Source organism: Pristiophorus japonicus, chromosome 1, assembly GCF_044704955.1.
Source record: "Pristiophorus japonicus isolate sPriJap1 chromosome 1, sPriJap1.hap1, whole genome shotgun sequence".
NCBI classification, from domain to species: domain Eukaryota; kingdom Metazoa; phylum Chordata; class Chondrichthyes; family Pristiophoridae; genus Pristiophorus; species Pristiophorus japonicus.
The window spans coordinates 59162250-59184378 of record NC_091977.1 but is presented as its reverse complement, the minus strand read 5'-3'; the positions used below and the strand labels follow the sequence as shown (position 1 = coordinate 59184378).

At 42.8% G+C, this 22129-nt stretch overlaps 1 protein-coding gene across 1 annotated transcript in view; it reads right to left on the bottom strand.

Moving 5' to 3' along the window:
* Positions 1-1543: 1543 nt before the first annotated feature.
* The window catches only part of LOC139280018 (leptin receptor overlapping transcript-like 1), a 38317-nt gene continuing 17731 nt past the window's right edge, over positions 1544-22129 (bottom strand). Inside the window, exon 4 of the mRNA XM_070899484.1 lies at positions 1544-3770. Within this exon, the coding sequence (XP_070755585.1) occupies positions 3654-3770 (117 nt within the window). The 3' untranslated portion in view covers positions 1544-3653. The remainder of the gene's footprint in view (positions 3771-22129) is intronic.

Genomic DNA, 22129 nt, shown 5'->3' with positions numbered 1-22129 from the left:
TACGTTGGGTTTATACTCATTGGAATTCAGAAGAATGAGAGATGATCTTATCGAAACAATAAAGATAATGAGAGGGCTAGACAAGTTGGATGCAGAGTAAATTTCCATTCATGGGGGAAACTAAAACTGGGGGGCATATTCTCAGAATAAGGGGCTGCCCATTTAAAACTGAGATGAGGAGGAATTTCTTCTCAGAGGGTTGTAAATCTGTGGAATTCTCTGCCCCAGAGAGCTGTGAACCTGGGTCATTAAATATATTTAAGGCAGAGATAGACCGATTTTTGAGCAATAAGGGAATAAAGGGTTATGGGGAGCAGGCAGGGAAGTGGAGCTGACTCCATGATCAGATCAGCCATGATCTTATTAAATGGCGGAGCAGGTTCGAGAGGTCAAATGGCCTACTCCTGCTCCTATTTTGTGTTCTTGTGAAGCGGGTGGCGAGGTCAATGCCGGGTGGTCTGTCCGGTTTTATTCTTTTTGTTTCTTGTAGCAATTTGTTACAACTGAGTGGCAATTAGAGGGCAAAACCACATTGTTGTGGGTCTGGTGTCCCATATAGGCCAGACCAGGTGAAGGACATTAGCGAACCAGATGGGTTTTAACGACAATCCAGTAGTTTCTTGGTCACCATTACTGACACGAGCTTTTTGTTGTGCATGCATGCCTGTTTACTGTGTGATGTCTGTAACACTGTTATGCCACATTGAATGTATCCTTATACTGCACACACCAGAGGGTGCTGTTGCTGGAGACCTAGGGGTTGCCTGCACACGGCAAGTAACCCAGTATAAAAGGGAACTCACAGCTTGTTGTCGTCACTCAGGAGCTGCAAATAAAGGACTACAGGTCTGCACAGTTTAAGTATCATATCCTGCCTCGTGGAGTCATTATTAAAGGTGCCTACTTACACTACACTTTTTATTCCAAATTTATTTAATTAACTGAATTTAAAATCCCTAGCTGATTTGAACTCAAGTCTCCTGATTGTTAGTCCAGGCTTCTAAATTCCTAGTGCCATAGCTTAACTACTATGCTACGGTTCCTGTAGATAGGGAGGGGCGAGGCCATGGAGGGATTTGAAAACAAGGAAGAGAATTTTAAAATGAAATGAAACACCCAGTCACAGCTACAGGCGATGAAACACCCAGTCACAGCTACAGGCGATGAAACACCCAGTCACAGCTGCAGGCGATGAAACACCCAGTCACAGCTGCAGGCGATGAAACACCCAGTCACAGCTACAGGCGATGAAACGCCCAGTCACAGCTACAGGGGTTAAAACACCCAGCCCCAATTACAGGGGATAAAGTACCAGTTACAGCTACAGGGAATTCCAACAGCAAACCTACAGAAAATTTGTGTCGTGTTAAATTATTGAATTTACAAGGATGCTTGTAATAATTAAATAGAAAAATTGTTAAACACTGCCATGAGTTCTGATAATATACAGGTTTATCCCATGTAATAGAAGCAATTTTTTGTAATAAATACGTTAATACAGAGTTTCAAAAGACTTTAAATGGAAATTTGAGGTTAACATCACTGCGTAAAAGTAATGTATTTCCAGGTCTGACACAAATCGATTACATTTGTAATGACACAGTGGCAGATATTTCAGTTCTAATTCAATATAATCTCATGCAGGTAGATTTAAAAATATCTGCTTTCCAGTTTACCTGGATTCTGCAAACTTGTAAATAAATGCTTATTTCTCAGGGTAGGTGCATTAAGTTAATTAGGTTCAAAAATATTTTCTGAATAAAAATTACATTTCACAAAATTGAGTTGAATAAAGCTTCAGTGTATTTCCGAAGTTCTCAAGTATCAGCAGTTAAATATTTTTTTCAATCCTAATAAAATCTATAAGGGTTGCTTTGATTATATTTTGAGGGATGACCATACCTTGCTTCACTGCAGATTAATATTATAGCTTTTGTTGAAACCATCTCAGACATTCTATGATTTTCTTTTACAAAGTGATTGTTGAGATGCTTCATATATTCTCAGCGGAGAGATATGACAGCACTGTGGATTAACCCATTCCATCACCTTTCCAACCCCAGGACACACTGGTATCAACATAGGACACAGAATTTGAATCACAGTGTATAAGCGCATGGAACAAAAAAAATTGGTTCAGTAAAATCAGACCTTTGTTAAAAATGAATCATAATAGCTTTTTTGAAATTTTCTGCTTCAACTTTAGTTGAGAGCTTAAACTGATTCTCCACCCTCCTTCGTTGCACTGTTCAGACCATATTTGGAATCTGTGGTTCGTTTTGGTCGACACATCACAACAGAGATGGACATTCTTTGGAAAAGGTAGACTGATCCTAAATGTAAAGAGATTGAGTTATGGGGAAAGGTCAAACGCTAAACCCTACAGACTAAAAGGAAGGCAGTTAATGGGAGATGTCAAAGTATCTAAAATATTAAATGGTATGAACAGAAACCTAAAAAGTAAGACAGGGAGTAGGACTAGGGAATATAAATTTAAATTAATGAAAAGTAAATTTAGAATAGATTTAAGGAAGAGTGTGTTTACCCAGAGGGAGAAATGCTTGGAATAACCTGCCCATCAGGTTTAGAAGAGTCAGACAAGTAGGGACATTCAAAATACACATGGATGTTGAAATAAAGTTTGGGTATTAGAGGAACATACTTTGATGAGCTAGGTAACCAAGAGGGATGGGCTTTGATGGGAGATTAGAGGAACTGGCCAAGAGGGGTGTACTGGAGGGATGAGCAAGTTCAGGTACTAGTGGATTGGCTTTGGAGATTCAGTTAGGGTACTAGAAGCGTGGACTTCGACAGATGGCCTTTTCCTGTCCAGACATTTATGTTCTCAGAATTTTACTAAAAAACTAATGATTTCAGGGCACATTAAAACACAGCAACACAAGAGATTTAAGATGTGAACACAAGTCTCACAAATATCAATGAACTGAGTACAATTAAAAAATATATATATCTGCAGCTTTACTGGACACTTAGATCAACTCTTACTTTTATAAATATGTTGAAAGCGGCAGCAAGACAAAAATAAATTATCCACTAATTGTAAAGACATCACAATGCACAAATTTCACTTTTCTGACCTTATACTGATCTATTACATAAAAATGAACACAGTAAAGCTCAATTATAATACTGGACCCAACTTTATAATACATCACTAAAATCTTACTGTACACAAAGAGCCATTTTTTGTGTAAAGTGGAACACAAAAGGCGATAAATACTTTGATTTAAACAGAATAGATCTCATTTGTTAGTTTATAAAAGCTTCAAGTCAAAACTAACAGAAAAAAATAGCAAATCAAAGCAAACAGTTGATTCTTCAATAGTGTTTCCCACAATAATGTTTCCTACAAAGTTGCAGTTAGTTTTGCCCATTTCTTTGAAAATAATTATCAATGTTGCAGCAATAGGGATTGTGAAATCAAACTCTGCGTCTTGATGTGTAGATAATGTTTAGGCTAACAAAAATGGATGCAGTCTCTTACAAATGTACATTTGTGTAGACTGACAAATGTCTGGAAAAAATAATGACTCAGTCACCTCTGGTGTTGAACAGTAGTTGACATTATTGCACAGTTTGTTTGCGGATGGATTCTACAGTGCGGCACATTCTCCTTTCAGCATGTGCACCTCTCACCACTGCTGCCAGCTGAAGTCATCGTTCGTGCCAAAAACAACAAAAAATCCCAGAATGGTTGCAAAGATGATGATATTGCCCGTTAGTACCAGAGAACATGCTCCCCACTGAATCTGAAATAAAAAAGACACTAGTTTAAAAAGAAATACTATGGCACATCAGTAACTTAAAAGTATCCAAACTGGATACAAAACTTCAACTGTGGTCTAAGGTCCTATAATGTTCAACATTACCATGTTGCTTTTGTATTGGTCTCCTACTTGTGATTTAACATTCACATTTTTTTATGATCTGGTTTTTGCGATAGTGTGTGATATTCTGTGAATTGAGTTGCTGTAAAGGATTTAACATTCACATTTCCTATATAATGCAAATACTAGGATTCTGTGTAGGATGTAGTATTTGTATTTCCTACATATTGTGGGATCAAACCCAGAACATGAACTAAATAGTGGGTGTCTTACAGAAGGGTGTCAAGGGATATGGGGAGCGGGCAGGGAAGTGGAGTTGAGGCCAGGATCAGATCAGCCATGATCTTATTGAATGACCGAGCAGGCTCGAGGGGCCAAATGGCCTACTCCTGCTCCTATTTCTTATGTTTATAAGAAATAGTGAACATGGTTTAAGAAGGGCGAAGATCATAGTGAATAAATCTCCGGAACAATTTTGAGGATCTTACAGATTGAAGGAGACAATTATGTAGTTTAGGTTGCTTCATTTTCAGAAGCTTTTGATAAAGTTCTGTTTCTAAAAATTCTATGAATAAGAAAAAAGAAACAAAACGATGGAAATTTGAAACAAAAGTAAAAATTGACAGTTAGCATTTGTAAAAAGAGACATGTTAACATTTCAGGTATAACTTTTTGTCAGAACTATGTACAAATTTGGTAAAAGATAATAAACAATGCTGGAAAAGGCGTTTCACCAGCCTGGGAGCACATGCCGAGTGTTCTAAAATGTCATGTCATCTGTTTGCTTATTTGCATAACGTATTAACATCCACCTGCAAAGTTGTGCCTTCACTGCCTATTTTAGTTTTATCGACTAATCTGACAATCTTGCAGCTGGTTTGAGAATCCAAGTTATTTGAATATTTACAAAAATGGGTATACAGATGACAAATTTTATATTGACAAATGCAAACTGCTGCAAATCGGGCAAAATAACTTGAGACATATGTGTAATATGAACAGAATATTATTAATATAAGGTGACTCAGAAAGCACTATGATTAATTTTGGACTCACCTAGTGTAATATCTAGACAGCGTAGTTAAGTAATTAGGATAGTTAAAAAAAAATGCAAGGGTATATAGCAAACTGCAGTACATATCCGATGGAGCAATCTTGAGGCCGCACTGGACAGACCACAGAATACTGTGTACAGATTTGGTCGCCATGCTATAAAAGGGATTCGCCAATGTTAGAAGAAAAACCAAGATGTTTCAAAATGTAAACTCAATCTGTATAAGTCCTGCAAGATGATGATTAAGGTTGGGAGAATGTGTTAAATCTATCTGTAAACAACATATTAAAAGTCTTGGGTCTGCATGCACTTCCTGCCAATTTATTTGCATTATAAATTCCTGTGACCGTATTTATAATGGAAGCTGCCCATATAACCGTATCACACCGCAATACAATCTCCACCAGTGGAGGTACTGCACCTTGTGTTACCAGTTGAGGATCTTGTCTGAGATATTCTCTTGGATACAGCAGTCACTCCTGTAAACATCTGAGCATCTTACATTTATTGGCATACTAGTACTGCCAAATAGCTAATAATGTAACACAGGTGGTGCAATAACAGTACCCCTTGTGAGCTGAACTGGATATTTGTGTCTTTTGCATCTGCCTCTCCAATTTTCTCAAAGGCAGACCGAGAAAACACCTGGTAAGACAAGGCCATACATTGACTTGCTATATTTCACAGCAAGTAATTATACAGAGCAAATTATGATTGGAAGTAATTGGTTGTACAGCTTAATTGGTACAGCTTGTCTTTGCGTAATAACACACTATGCTTTCCCAGCGTTGTTTTCCATGACCTAAATAAAATAACCCCTAACTATCCTCCTGCATTCTCCAGCGTCTGACCAAATCTTACCTTGCAGCTTTCTGTTTCAAACATGACTACATGGCCTTTGCTGCACCTGACTCACTGCCTGTATTTCTGTCTCTATTTATACCTCTCTTGTTTTCACAGCTGGGAGGGGTACCTGCCAGACATGGGTGGGGTGGCTTGACCCATCCACCTCCACGGAGGTGTGTGGGGGGCCTTACCCATCCACCTCCATGGCACGAACCTGGTATTGCAGTACTTCCAGGAACGGTGCAGTGGCTCTAGGCCTTTTGGCTAAGAGCATTGGCGCAGAGTGATCCTTGATGTGTGCAAGGTGACCTCTGGCGTTTGTGATTTGACAAAGAATTGGAACGATTGGCTACGAATTAAAAAAAAACCCTGCTCAGCACCCAGAACCAGAGAATTCACAACACACCGGGGCAGCCAGTTGATCACAAAGTGGCAGTTGCAGGATTCTGCCGCATGGCCGCCGTAAACGGGCAGTAATGGGTCTTACTGAGACCCTGAACTTTAGCCCCTATGCCTCTATTAATACAGCCAAGGATCCCATTCGCTTTTTTAACATCCTTCTCACTTGTCTTGCCACTTCAAAAGATTTCTCCAGGTCTCTCTGTTCCTGCACCATTTAGTTCATATTGTCTCTCCTCAATTTTCTTACCGAAAGATATTACTTCACTCTTTCCTGTGTTAAATTCATCAGCCTGTCTATGCCCTCCTGAAGTCAGTTGCTATCCTCCACATTGTTTACTGCATTTCCAAGTTTGTGTCATCTGCAAACTTTGAACTTATGCCCTGCATACCCAAGTCCAGGTCATTAATATATATTAAAAAGAGTCGTGGTCCTAATATTGACCCCTGGAAACACCACTGTGTACTTCCCTCCAGTCTGGAAAAGCAACCGTTCAATTGCTTTTTGCTCCTTAGCCAATTTTATTTCCATGCTAATTGTATGGGCTTTAATTTTGGTAACAAGTCTATTATGTGGTACTTTGTCAAATGTCTCTTGAAAGTCCATATGCACATCAACCACGCTACACTCATCAACCAACTACGTTACTTCATCAAAGAACTCAATCAAGTTAATCAAACATGATTTGCCTTTAACAAATCTGTGCTTACTTTCATTTATTAACCCATACTTTTCCAGATGCCAATGAATTTTGTCGCGGATTATTGTCTCTAAAAGTTTCCCCACCACCAACATAGGCTGACTGGCCTGTAGTTGCCGGGTTTATCCCTATTTGCAATCCTCCAGTCCTCTGGCACCACCCCCGTATCTATGGAGGATTGGAAGATTGTGGTCAGTCTCCATAATTTCCACGCTTACCACCCTTCTCCACAGCACTATTTGACCTTCCTGTCCCCAGTTCTGTTGAGGTGCAACCCGTCCACCTTAAACAGGTCCCAATACCCCAGGAATCGGAGGTCCTCCCTCATGCATCATTTCTCCAGCCACGCATTAACCTGGATTCTTATACTATTCTTCTACTCGCTAGCGTGTGGCACTGGGAATAATTGAGAGATTACTACCTTTGAGATGCTGCCCTTTAAATTCCTCCCAAGCTCCTGAAACTCTACTGCCGGACATCAACCCTTTTCCTTCCTATGTCCTTGGTTCCCACATGGATCATGACTTTTGGCTGACCCTCTTCCCCCCCCCCACCTCAAAATATTCTGCACCCTCTCTGTGATGTCCTTTACCCTGGCACCAAGGAGGCAATACACCGTGTGGGACTCACATCGATTGCAGAAATGCCTATCTATTCCCCTGACTATTGAATTTCCCATGACCATTGCATTTCTACACTTTGCTGTGCCTTCCTGTGCAGTCATTTTCCCCATGGTGCCATGGATGTGCTCTTGACTGCGCTTCCCTGTGGTGTCGTCACCCTCACTGAAAACCGGTTTGAGAGTACCATACATCCAGGGAATTCCTGCACTGCCTGCCTCTTCATACCCTGCCAGATGGCCATCCACTTACTTGCCTCCTGAACTCTCTGTAGCTGTGGGGTGACCACCTCCTGAAACGAGCGCTCTAGGAAATTCTCAGTCTCCTGTGTGCACTGCAGTGACTCCAGCTATTTGCAAGTTCAGAAACCCTGAGCTTGAGTTCAAGTTACTGGAGACACTTCCTGCATACGTGGTTATTTTGGACACATGAAGCGTCTTGGGAGTACTCACATGCCACAAGAATTGCAGGTAACGGGTCTCAGCTGTCTCATTATTTTGCTTAAAGGTCTATCGACTTATGTTATATGTATGTTTTTCGGTTATTATCCTCTTACTTATACTTATTATTCAATTATTTACATATACCAGATTTTTATTTAATGTAATTTGCATCTCTTTAATGTTGGTATCCTCTACTTAGTTCATTTTAATTTTAAGAACATAAGAAATAGGAGCAGTAGTAGGCCCTACAGCCCCTCAGTCCTGCTGTGGCATTTAATAAGACCATAGAAATTTACAGCACGGAAGGAGGCCATTTCGGCCCATTGTGTCCGCGCTGCCCGACCAAGAGCTATCCAGCCTAATCCCACTTTCCAGCTCTTGGTCCATAGCCATGTAGGTTACGGCACTTTAAGTGCACATCTAAGTATTTTTTAAATGTCGTGAGGCTTTCTGGCTCTACCACCCTTTCAAGCAGTGAGTTCCAGACCCCTACCGTCCTCTAGGTGAAGAAATTTCCCCTCATATCTCCTCTAAACCTCCCTGCAAATTACTTTAAATCCAAGCCCCCTGGTTGTTGAACCCTCTGCCAAGGGAAACAGGTCCTTCCTATCCACTCTATCCAGGCCTCTCATAATTTTATACACCTCAATCAGGTCTCCCCTTAGCCTCCTCAGTTCTAAAGAAAACAGCCCCAGCATCTCCAATGTTCCCTCACAGCCAAAATTCTCCAGACCAGGCAACATTCGTGTAAACCTTCTCTGCACCCTTTCCAGTGCAATCATATCTTTCCTGTAATGTCGTGACCAGAACTGCACGCAGTACTCCAGCTGCGGCCTAACCAGTGTTTTATGCAGTTCAAGCATAACCTCCTTGCTCTTATATTCCACGCCTCTACTAATAAAGGCAAGTGTTCCATATCTCCAAGTGTAATATCTCCAAGTTTACAGATGACACTAAGCTGGGTGGCGGTGTGAGCTGTGAGGAGGACGCTAAGAGGCTGCAGGATGACTTGGACAGGTTAGGTGAGTGGGCAAATGCATGGCAGATGCAGTATAATGGGGATAAATGTGAGGTTATCCACTTTGGGAGCAAAAACATTAAGGCAGAATATTATCTGAATGGCGGCAGATTAAGAAAAGGGGAGGTGCAACGAGTCCTGGGTGACATGGTACATCAGTCATTGAAAGCTGGCATGCAGGTACAGCAGGCGGTGAAGAAGGCAAATGGTATGTTGATCTTCATAGCTAGGGGATTTGAGTATAGGAGCAGGGCGGTCTTACTGCAGTTGTACAGGGCCTTAGTGAGGCCTCACCTGGAATATTGTGTTCAGTTTTGGTCTCCTAATCTGAGGAAGAATGTTCTTGCTATTGAGGGAGTGCAACGAAGGTTCACCAGACTGATTCCCGGGATGGCAGGACTGACATATGAGGAGAGACTGGATCGACTGGGCCTGTATTCACTGGAGTTTAGAAGAATGAGAGGAGATCTCATAAAAACATAAAATTCTGACGGGCCTGGACAGGTTAGATACAGGAAGAATGTTCCGGATGTTGGGGAAGTCCAGAATAAGGGGCAAGCCACTTAGGACCGAGAAGAGGAGAAACTTCTTCACTCAGAGTTGTTAACCTGTGGAATTCTCTACTGCACAGAGTTGTTGATGCCAGTTCGTTAGATGTATTCAAGAGGGAGTTAGATGTGGCCCTTACGGTTAAAGGGATCAGGGGGTATGGAGAGAAAGCAAGAAAGGGGTACTGAGGTGAAAGATCAGCCATGATCTTATTGAATGGTGGTGCAGGCTCGAAGGGCCGAATGGCCTACTCCTGCACCTATTTTCTAAGACAGATACAAAATATTTTTTTAACATTTCTGCTATTTCCTTATTCTTCATAATAATTTCTCATGCCTCAGTCTCTATGGGACCAATGTTTACTTTTGCTACTCTCTTCCTTTTTACATACATGTAGATGCTCTTACAATCTGTTTTTATATTTCTTGCTAGTTTTCTCAGTTTATTTTCTCCTCTTTTTATCAATTTGTTCATCATCCTTTGCTGGTTTCTGAAACACTCCCAATCCTTCGGCTTAGTACTATTCTTCGCAACATTATAAGCTTCTTTCAATCTAATGCTATCCTTAGCTTCTTTAGTTAGCTAGGAAGGGTCACTTTTCCTGTAGCTTTTGTTTCTCAATGGAATGTATTTTTGTTGAGAATAACAAAATATTTATTTAAATGCTAGTCACTGCTTATCTATTGCCATACCTTTTAATCTATGTTTGCAATCTATCAGCCAACTTCATACCTATGTAATTGACTTTATTTAAGTTTAAGACTATAGTTTCGGAGTTAGGCAAGTCACTCTGAAACGTAATGTGAAATTCTATATTATGATCACTCTGCCCCAGAGGATTCTTTACTATGAGATTGCTAATCAACCCTGTCTCATTAACCCTCCCATAAACATAGTGAGACAGGAGGTATTAAGGGGCTTAGCAGCTTTGAAAGTGAATAAATCCCCAGGCCCAGATTAAATGTATCGCAGGCTGTTGAGAGAACCAAAAGAGGGAATAGCAGAGGCAGAAGACACAATAAAAATTAGTTAAAGGCTATTGTAATGCTCCAAGAGCCTTCCTCGAATAGTGTTATGCACATCAAGCAGCCACAACAGCGTCAAGCTATTTACTTATTTCATAGCATTTTAAAAACGTAAAACCTTCACTACATTTAATGCACCAAACCAAAAAATCCAAGAAGAAATGCTTTCCTCAAGATTCCTTACGTGTGTGTGATAATTATACGTGCAGAAGTACTAATTTTAATATATCTCCTGTGGTGTTGCAGATGGTAAGATGGTTATAAGGGAATGGATATATTGTGGTGTTGAACAGAGCTATTTGGAGAAAGGTGCTGGGTTTCTAAGGAGAGGGTGAGAAGAGAGTAATTGTGAGTAGTGATTAGCTGTGAGCAATTGGCAGAAGAAAGTAGTGAGGATTTGGGGATAGTGAGTACCTGGGATAGAGAAGTAAGTAACAAAGAGACAGTGAACAGTCAAGATGGGGTACACAATGATTATTTGGAAGAATTGGTGTAGTACAGGACAAGTGAATACTGGAGGATAGTAATTGGTGGGGGCAAAAATTTGGGAGCAGTTGAGGGGTGAAGTCAGCAGTTTGGAGTGTGGGCATTGGGAACAGTTGACACTCAGGAAATAAATAGTTCGGAGCTGGGCCATGCGTAGCTTGTGGGGAGCAGAGCATTTTCACTCACAGCTAGATACATAACAGCTGTGATTAATCAGAATGTCTACATTTGCTAAATATTAACAAAACACAGATAATAGTAATAAAACCCATTACGTTTACATCAAAAACTTTCAAAATTCAATTAATTTGGGTTTTTTGTTTGGAAGAGATATAAAAAAGAGAAAAAACATGATTTTTCTCTTTGAGCCAAGTTTCATCCCTGAAGTAAAAATAAATCATTTGACAATAAAAATCTGAATCCTCATTTGAAGAAAGCTTTTAAAATTCATTCTGTAGCTTTTTGTGGCTGACTCACAATGGTCAGTCTTGCTTTCAATCATGAAAAATCCAGAATTTTCCTAAAGCATTGCTTACCTCTGTTAAAGACCAAAAGTTAATCATTTGTTACCATCAGATTTGTGTCCAAATCATGCTTTCCCAATATACTGCAAGAATTCTGGTAGACAGACTTTCTCAATATACTGCAAAAATTCTGGCACACACCAGCAATACTGTAAGAATTCTGGCACACAGGCTTTCCCAATATATTCCCCTTCTTAGGCCCAAGGGATGAGTTCACAAATGTTTCAATAAAGGACCTGACATTGCCAATATACTGGAAGAATTCTGGCACACAGGCATTCTCATTAAAATAAAAATTAAGGACTTCATAGTTTGAATATGAAACTTTACCTGAATAAAGCTGCTAAAATGTATGGCCCAGCTTCAAATAATTTGAAAAATAAAACTTAGAAATATTTTTACAGCATAAGGAAAGAGAGGCTTCAAGCTATAGAGAATTGTTTTGACATAGGCTGGGAAATGCTCTGTTCTGACTGCAGTCCCCAGGGAATTGCATTCAAAGAACGGCTGACGTGGGACAAACAGTAAAACCTTGATGATGGTGCTCAAAGATACAAGAGACAACTTAATAAAGTTTAGTTGTGTACAATACACCTTTATAGCATTGCAAACATTTTTAGGGATTAAAGATTTCAGTTACCGAGAATTAAATTGGTAGCTGAAAGGATTTTCCTTTTTTTTTTTAAAAAGTGATTGCATTGTTTGAGTTTTACACTTGATAGATTTCCAGAAGTCTGAAGTTACAGGCGAGTCTGGGTAGTTCAGGTTTATGATTTTCTTTTTCCATTTCAGTAAATCAGAAAGTGACATCAAAGCATTACAGACAGGAACCATGTGCTATTGTATCATTTATAATTCCTGTGAGCTTGTTCAGAGTGAGACAGAGATGATCAATTTCAGAGCAGCGGGAGGCATTCAAGGAGATCCTGAGGGCACAGAGCAAGTATGTTCCCTTAAAGAAAAAGGGTGGGGCTAACAAATCTAGAGCCCCCTGGATGTCAAGGGACATACAGGGTAAGATAAAGAAAAAAAGGTAAACTTATGACAGATACCGAGAACTCAATATGCAGAAACTCTAGAGCATAAGAAGTGCAGGGGTGCAATTAAAAATATATCAGGAAAGCAAAGAGAGACCATGAAAGAATATTGGCAAGTAAAATCAGGGGAAACCCAAATATGTTTTACAAATATATTAAGAGCAAGAGGATAACTAGAAAGAATGGGGCATATTAGAGGTCATCAAGGAAATCTGTGTGTACAGGCAGAAGACGTGGGTATGATTCTTAAGGAATACTTTGCATCTGTTTTCACAAAGGAGAGGGGCGATGCAGACTTTGCAATGAGGGAGGAGTGTGAAATATTAGATGAGATAAACATAGTAAGAGAGGAAGTATTAAGGGAGCTTTTAAAGTGGATAAATCCCCAGGCCCAGATGAAATGTATCCCAGACCGTTAGGAGAAGCAAAAGAGGAAATAACAGATGCTTTGACCATCATTTTCCAGTCCTCTCTGGCTACAGGTGTAGTGCCAGAGGACTGGAGGACTGCTGATGAACCTTTGTTTAAAAAGAGATAGACCGAGTAATTACAAGCCAGTCAGCCTAACCTCAGTGGTGGGAAAATTATTGGAAAAAATCCTGACGGACATGATTCATTTGGAAAGACATGGATTAATCAAGGACAGTCAGCATGGATTTGTTAAGGGAAGGTCGTGTCTGACTAACTTGATTGAATTTTGAGAGGAGGTAACCAGGAGGGTCGATGAGAGCAGTGGATATGATGTAGTGCATATGGATTTTAGCAAAGCTTTGGTACAGTCCCACATGGCAGACTGGCTTCGAAAGTAAAAGCCCATGGGATCCAGGACAAAGTGACAAGTTGGAACCAAAATTGGCTCAGAGGCAGGGTAATGGATGTTTTTGTGACTGCAAGGCTGTATCCAGTGGTCAACAACCAGGGGTCATAGATTTAAAGTAATTGGGGGGAGGTATAGAGGAGAGGCGATATGAGGGGAAATTTCTTCACCTAGAGAGTGGTGGGCATCTGGAACTCACTGCCTGAAAGGGTGGTAGAGGCAGAAAGCCTCACCACATTTAAAAAATACTTGGATGTGCACTTAAAGTGCCGTAATCTACAGGGCTATGGACTAAGAGCTAGAAAGTGGGATTAGGCTGGATAGCTCTTGGACGGCTGGCGCAGACACGATGGGTCGAAATGGCCTCCTTCCGTGTTGTAAATTTCTATGATTCTATGACAGTGGTCGAAAGAGGAGTGCACATCTGCAGTGAAAGAATTTGCAAAGTGATTTGCGACATCTTCCCAGAAGCAATGAATTATTTGGCTTCTGCAGATGAATAAATATACACCAGTTACAAATATCAGTTTACTTAAAAAATAATTTTGAGTTCCCATTATAAACTGGCAGGTGCTGAAAGCATAGCTCATCCAAAACTCCACTGCCCATATCTGAACTCGCACCAAGCCCTGTGCACCCATCACCCATGTGCTTGCTGACCTACATTAGCTCCCAGACCAGCAACCCTCGTTCATAAAATTCTCATCCTTGTGTTCAAATCTCTCCAAGGCCTCACCCCTCTCTATCTCTGCAAGCCCTACAACCCTCAGATCTCTGCGCTTCTCCAATTCTGGCCTCTTGCGCATCCCCGATCTTCATCGCTCCATCATTGGCAGCAGTGCCTTCAGTTGCCTAGGCCCTAAGCCCTGGAATTTCCTCCCTAAACCTCTGCCTCTCTCGTCTTCTTCAAGTCACTCATTAAAAGCTACCACTTTGACTAAGTTTTTGATCACGTGACCTAATATCTCTCTGTGGCTTGATGTCAAATTTTGTTTGATATTGCTTCTGTGAAGCACCTTGCGACATTTTACTATACTAAAGGTGCTATATAAATGCAAGTTGTTGCTGCTAAAGTCTATCTTGGAAGTCAATAAACACTCGGACCCCTTATATTGGGAAGTCACTGCTCAGTGGATAGCACACTCGCCTCTGAATCAGAAGGTTGTGGGTTCAAGTCCCACTCCAGACACTTGAGCACCTAAATCTAGGCTGGTACTTCGGTGCAGTACTGAGGGAGTGGTGCACAGTCAGAGGTGCCATTTTTTGGACGAGACGTTAAACTGAGGCCCCAACTACTCTCTCAGGTGGACGTAAAAGATCCCATGGTTCTGTTTCGAAGAGGAGCAGGGGCATTATCCCCAGTGTCCTGGCCAACATTCATCCCTCAATGAACATTGCTAAAATAATTATCTGGTCATTATTAAACTGTTGTTTGTGGAGACGAGCGATATTACGGAGGTGGAAGTCGGCAGTCTTGGTGATGGAAAGGATGTGGCCAGAAGGTCAGCTCAGGATCAAATAGGACGCTGATTGCACACAGTTCAGCTTCAGTGACCAGGGAAAGGGATGGAGTCAGTGGCTAGAGAGCAGAGTTTATGGCGGGTACTGAAGACAATGACTTCAGCCTTCCCGATATTTAATTGGAGGAAATTTCTGCTCACCCAATACTGGATGTCGGACAAACAGCATGACAAATCGGAGGCAGTGGAGCGGTCGAGAGAGGTGGTGGTGAAGCAGAGCTGGGCGTTGTCAGCATACATGTGGAATCTGATGTGTTTTCAGATGATATTGTTGAGAGGCAGCAAATAGATGAGAAATAAGAGGGGACCAAGGATAGATCTTTGGAGCTCTACCCTGTTGTTGCTTTTAAATCCTCTGCAGAAAAGTTACCAGGGCATTCAGGTACCTTTTTTGACTGCTGGAGAAGTAAATCACGCAAGAATGATCCAGAGTTAAGTGTAAGAAATAGTTCTAAAAACCAGGATGAACATTTTAGTATGACAAGAGCATTATAAAAAAATCCAATGCAAAAAGGAGTGACTGGAAAATCGTTACAGGAAGTGTACACTGTACAATAGCCTAGAAATCAAGTCAGAACTCGGAGAGACTACAGTGCTGCAAGGGGGTTGCTGAGGTTTGGAAGCAGAGGAGAGGTACACATATCAACATATCGACTTTGGTTAAAGGTTTAAGAGATCATTGCAGAATCACCGAAGTAAACTTTTTTGGGGGATTCGTTCCTAGAAGATAAAATAATTTTCTTACCACTGCAGATAAAAAGGTACCATAACTGCATAAATAAATCTGTTTAGATAAACAATTGCTTTCTAATTCTTAGTCTAACCAAAAAATATAAAAATTCCACACACACGCGCTCTTTTTCTTAAACAAGCCTTGTTGGTAAATATTCTACGAACATACAAAAAATGACGGACAGGTAAAGACCATCTGATCCATCAAGTCTGTCCCACACAATTGCGATACCTTGTGCATCGCAATTTATACACTCCACCCCACCCGAAGCCATGTGATCTCCTGGGAGAGGCAAAAAAACAGAACACAAACCCCTGGCCAATTTGGGGGGAAAAAAATCTGGGAAATTCCTCTCCGACCCATCTAGGCGATCAAAACTAGTCCAGGCGATCACCCTGGCCATTAAATTCCTTGCACTACCTACCTTCTGTAAGAGGTGATCTCTGCTGTAGCCAGAAACAAATCCAGCTTTTGCTTGAAGGAATTCAGTGAGTCTGCATCCACCACATGAAAGGGCAGCTTGTTCCAGAGGTCTACTATTCTCTGTGAAAAGAACCACCTCCTGATATTTAACCTAGATCTAGCCTTATACAACTTAAATTTGTGCCCCCTGCCTAACCTATTTAATTGAAATAAACGGTCAGCTGGAACACTATCTATTCCCTTCATTATCTTATAAATCTCAATCATATCCCCCTAAGTCTACGCTGCTCTAAGGTAAAGAGTCCCAACTCTTTTAACCTATCTTGATAACTAAGATGCTTTAGACTTGGAATTAATCTAGTGGCCCTCTTCTGCACCCTTTCCAGAGTCTCAATTTCACCCACCATGTGAGGAGACCAAAACTAGACACAGTATTCCAAGTGCGGCCTGACTAAGGTCTTGTACAAGGACAAAACAGTACACCTCGTCTTATAATCAATTGTCCTATGGATACACCCCAACACCCTATTTGCTCTAGTTATTGCTGCACGGCATTGCTCATGTACCTTTAATGATGTATGCACTAGAATGCCCAAATCTCTTTCTATCTCACCACCTTTAATGCCTTTTCCTGGAGGGTGTATGAATGTTGAGCATTTGCCCTGCCCACATGCATAACACTGTACTTATCTAAGTTATACATCATTTTCCTTTCATGAGCTCAGTCTCCCAACACATTAAGATTTTACTGAATCAGACGAGCCTCTTCTACAGTTCTAGCACTCGTTTTCAGCACATTAGTGATGCATAATTGTTGGTACAGGAATTTTTTTTTTTTTTTAAAAAGCAGAAAATTTGGATGCAAGCCATTTCTGGCCAATTTCTACCATTACACTTCTAGGTTTCCTTGCACTTTTTGGATCTGCCCGCCGAGTCTTGACTGACCTCATTTGCAGATGTGAAAAGGAGGGGCAGAGCCCCAGGTTTTACACATCTAATGCATTCTGTGTAACTTGTAGTCAATATATGAGGAGCAGCAGCTACCAGGATCAGCTGATGCAGGAGGAAGTGAGGAGTATCTGACTAAGAACATATGAATTAGGAACAGGAGTAGGCCATTCGGCCCCTCGAGCCTGCTCTGCCATTCAATAAGATCATGGCTAATCTTCTACCTCAACTCCACTTTCCTGCACTATCCCCATATCCCTTGATTCCCTTAATATCCAAACATCTATCGATCTCTGTCTTGAATATACTCAAAGAAGTGTTTGGATAGCAATTTCTGCAGCTGGGAAATCTTTTTTTGCATTGCTGCCTACAGATACCTGCACCCGCTTCCAACAGCTCCAGACAACTGGGAAATTTTGGGTCCCACCCTTAGTCACAATGGAAGCTTCTCAGGAGCATGTATGACATTTCCTATGGGCATCACCATGAAGGAGAAGCACAGGATAGAGCAAAGGAGGATACAGCCCCCGTCTACTACCATAGAACATATAAGCAGCACCGGATCTTTGAGGAGTTGTGCATATGAAATATGAGCTTTATGAAAAAGCTGCCCTGTCGTATCTGTCACCTACAGCAGTGAGGCTCATCTGCCCGCTCTGCTCTCCCAGTGGTTATAAAGAACACCACCGCTCTCAACCTTTATGGCACAGTCATTTCAGGCAGCCACAGTCAGTAGCAGTGCAGGCACGCATTCGTCAGGTCATTGGCACCCTTTATTGAACAGCAAGTAATTCATCACCTTTGGCATCACAGCAAGATAATGTTGCTGGCTTCTCCAGTGCAATTGATCGATGGCAGACACTTTGCTTTCCATGCACTCGCAGAACAACCCATCAACTACATCAACAAGAAGGGTTTCTGCTCACTCAATGTGCAGATTGTATGTGACATGCAGATGATTCTACATATCAACACCCGAGATGCTAGAAGTTGTCAGAATGCCTTCATACTGCAAAGGTTGGTCATCCCCAATCTCTTCAGGGATGAAAATCACATCAACAGAAGGCTAGAGTGACAAAGTCTGCCCCTAGTTAAGAGTGGCCTGAACAGCTGCAAAGGAGCACGTCAACAAGGCATGTGCCTGTACTAGATTGGTCAAGTGCAGCATCGGAATCTTAAAGGCACGTCCTCGCTGCCTGGAATGTGCTGGGTAGGGTTCTGCAGTATGCTCCAGATTGTGTGTCACAAATAGTTATAGCCAGCTGTGCCCTTCACAACTTCACTATTCAAGAAGGGTTGGATTTTAACATTGCTGGCATGGAGGCCCCTGGCTTGGTTGGATTCAGAATGACACGGTGGAGAGCATTATGGTGACCTGCACTCAAAGTACTTCTCAGTGCAAGGGGCATCTGAGCACTTCTCTCAAGCCTTCTCTTCTGTATAACACAATCTGCCTTTGACAATAGATCTTTACCTCCTTCTTCCCCACTTTCGAATAAATGGACAGTGCCTCAATTCGCTACCCACCCTACAACATGAAAACACACGTGCCTTTTTTGCCCCTTCATTAGTGAGCCAATCATCATCACCTGAGTGAATAAGTCAGAACCAATATGTGCATCATTTCCTGTATGAATAAGTGCCAGGTCAGTGCATATACTGATTTAATAAAATGAAGTACAGGTTGAGCGTCCGACATCCGGAGAACCGAAATTCGGAATGTTCCAGAATCCAGACACCAGGTCGATCCGTGATGGGGTGGTCCAGAAACCAGAAAATGTTCCGAAATCCGGACTCCCCCGCCCGACCTCCCCTTGCCTCGGCCGCCTGACCTCCCCGGGACTCGGCCGCCCGACCTCTGACCGCCCACTCTACATTCGCCCCGGCCGCCAGACCTCTGACGCCCGACCTCCGGCTGTCTTCCCCCCCGCCTCAGCTGCCTGACCTCCGCCACGGCCGCCTGACCGTCCCCTGAACCGGCCGCCTGGATGACCTACCCTCGCCTCGGACCCCCGTCTCGGCTGACCGACTTCTCCCTGCCTCAGACCCCACCTCTGCCTCCCAACCTACTTTCGCCCCGACCTCCCCCCACCTCGGCCACCCGCCCAACCTCCCCCCCTCCGCCCGACCTCTCCCCACCTCGGCCACTCAACCTACCTCCGCCCCGGCCGACCTCCCTCTCCCTGCCACGGACTCCCGACCTACCTTCGCCCCAGCCTCGGCCTCCCGACCTCCCCCGCCTCGGCCGCCCGACCTCTGGCCAGCTGACCAACTCCGCCTGTCTCGGACCCCCACCTCGGCTACCCGCCTGACCTCCCACGCTTCAGCCGCCTCACCTCCACCCGCCTTGGAGCCCCGCCTCTGCCACCCGACCTACCTTCACCTCCCCCCGCCCCACCCACCCAATCCAATCCCCGCTTCGGCTGCCCGAACTACCTTCGACCCGGCCGCCCCGAACCCCCCCCCCCCCACCTTATATCAGCCGCCTGGCCACCCACCCCAATATATCGGCTGCCCGAACCCTCCCCCCACTTCCCCTCCCACCTCATCCCAGGTAAAGACATTCCGAAATCCGGAAATACCCGGAATCCGGAAGGGCCTCGGTCCTGAAGTTTCCGGATTTCGGACGTCACGCCTGTACTAAGAAAACAAAGTCAACCTACTCTTTCTTCATACCATGCTTTCCCCAGGTTCTGACAGTGCCTGTTTTTCACCTATTCTAGTGCTTCTCCTAATGAAACCTGAAGGTCAGGATCATGAGAAGTGGCCGGCAGTTCATGCTGGACAAAAAGGGTATGAGATTTGAGATGGCCCTTAACTCCTGTCCGGGGGTCACTACTGGTTGCATCTCTGGAGCTTGCTCCTGGGAAGCCCGACAACACCTCCCACAGGCTGTTCTCTATTCCCTCCCCCGATTGCCACCAGAGCTGTAGTGAGTGCTTCTGTGGACGTGGAAATGCTGACTGTTCCCTGGCCACTTAGAAACATAGAAAATAGGTGCAGGAGTAGGCCATCCGGCCCTTTGAGCCTGCACCACCATTCAATAAGATCATGGCTGATCATTCACCTCAGTACCCCTTTCCTGCTTTCTCTCCATACCTCTTGATCCCTTTAGCCGTAAGGGCCATATCGAACTCCCTCTTGAATATATCCAATGAACTGACATCAACAACGCTCTGCGGTAGGGAATTCCACAGGTTAACAACTCTCTGAGTGAAGAAGTTTCTCCTCATCTCAGTCTTAAATGGCTTACCTCTTATCTTTAAACTGTGCGCCCTGGTTCTGGACTTCCCCAACATCGGGAACATTCTTCCTGCATCTAATCTGTCCAGTCCCATCAGAATTTTATATGTTTCTATGAGATCTCCTCTCATCCTTCTAAACTCCAGTGAATACAGGCCCAGTCGATCCAGTCTCTCCTCATATGTCAGTCCTGCCATCCCGGGACTCAGTCTGGTGAACCTTCGCTGCACTCCCTCAATAGCAAGAACGTCCTTCCTCAGATTAGGAGACCAAAAGTGAACACAATATTCCAGGTGAGGCCTCACCAAGGCCCTGTACAACTGCAGTAAGACCTACCTGCTCCTATACTCAAATCCCCCAGCTATGAAGGTCAACATGCCATTTGCCTTCTTTACTGCCTGCTATACCTGCATGCCAACTTTCAATGACTGATGTACCATGACACCCAGGTCTCGTTGCACCTCCCCTTTTCCTAATCTGCTTCAGATAATACTCTGCCTTCGTGTTTTTGCCCCCAAAGTGGTTAACCTCACATTTATCCACATTAGACTGCATTTGCCCACTCACCCTGCAGCCTCTTAGCGTCCTCCTCACAGCTCACACCGCCACCCACCTTAGTGTCATCTGCAAACTTGGAGATATTACTCTCAATTCCTTCATCTAAATCATTAATGTATATTGTAAATAGCTGGCATCCCACTAGTCACTGCCTGCCATTCTGAAAAGGACCCGTTTATCCTGACTCTTTGCTTCCTGTCTGCCAACCAGTTCTCTATCCACGTCAGCATGTTACCCCCAATACCATGTGCTTTAATTTTGCACACCAATCTCTTGTGTGGGACCTTGTCAAGCCTTTTGAAAGTCCAAATACACCACATCCACTGGTTCTCCCTTGTCCACTCTACTAGTTACATCCTCAAAGAATTCCAGAAGATTTGTCAAGCATGATTTCCCTTTCATAAATTCATGCTGACTTGGACCGATCCTGTCACTGCTTTCCAAATGCGCTGCTATTTCATCTTTAATAATTGATTTCAACATTTTCCCCACGACTGATGTCAGGCTAACTGGTCTATAATTACCCATTTTCTCTCTCCCTCCTTTTTTTAAAAACGGTGTTACATTAGCTAGCCTCCAGTCCATAAGAACTGATCCAGAGTCGATAGACTGTTGGAAAATGATCACCAATGCATCCACTATTTCTAGGGCCATTTCCTGAAGTATTCTGGGATGCAGATTATCAGGCACCGGGGATTTAGCGCCCTTCAATCCCATCAATTTCCCTAACACAATTTCCCACCTAATAAGGATTTCCTTCAGTTCCTCCTTCTCACTGGACCCTCGGTCCCTTAGTATTTCCGTAAGGTTAGTTGTGTCTTCCTTCGTGAAGACAGAACCAAAGTATTTGTTCAACTGGTCTGCCATTTCTTTGTTCCCCATTATAAATTCACCTGAATCTGACTGCAAGGGACCTACGTTTGTTTTCACTAATCTTTTTCTCTTCATAGATCTATAGAAGCTTTTGCAGTCAGTTTTTATGTTCCCGGCAAGCTTCCTCACATACTCTATTTTCCCCCTCCTAATTAAACCCTTTGTCCTCCTCTGCTGAATTCTAAATTCCTCCCAGTCCTCAGGTTTGCTGCTTTTCCTGGCCAATTTATATGCCTCTTCCTTGGATTTAACACTATCCTTAATTTCCCTTGTTAGCCACAGTTGAGCCACCTTCCTCATGTTATTTTTACTCCAGACAGGGATGTACAATTGTTGAAATTCATCCATGTGATCTTTAAATGTTTGCTACTGCCTATCCACCGTCAACCCTTTAAGTATCATTTGCCAGTCTATTCTAGCCAATTCATGTCTCATACCATCGAAGTTACCTTTCCTTAAGTTCA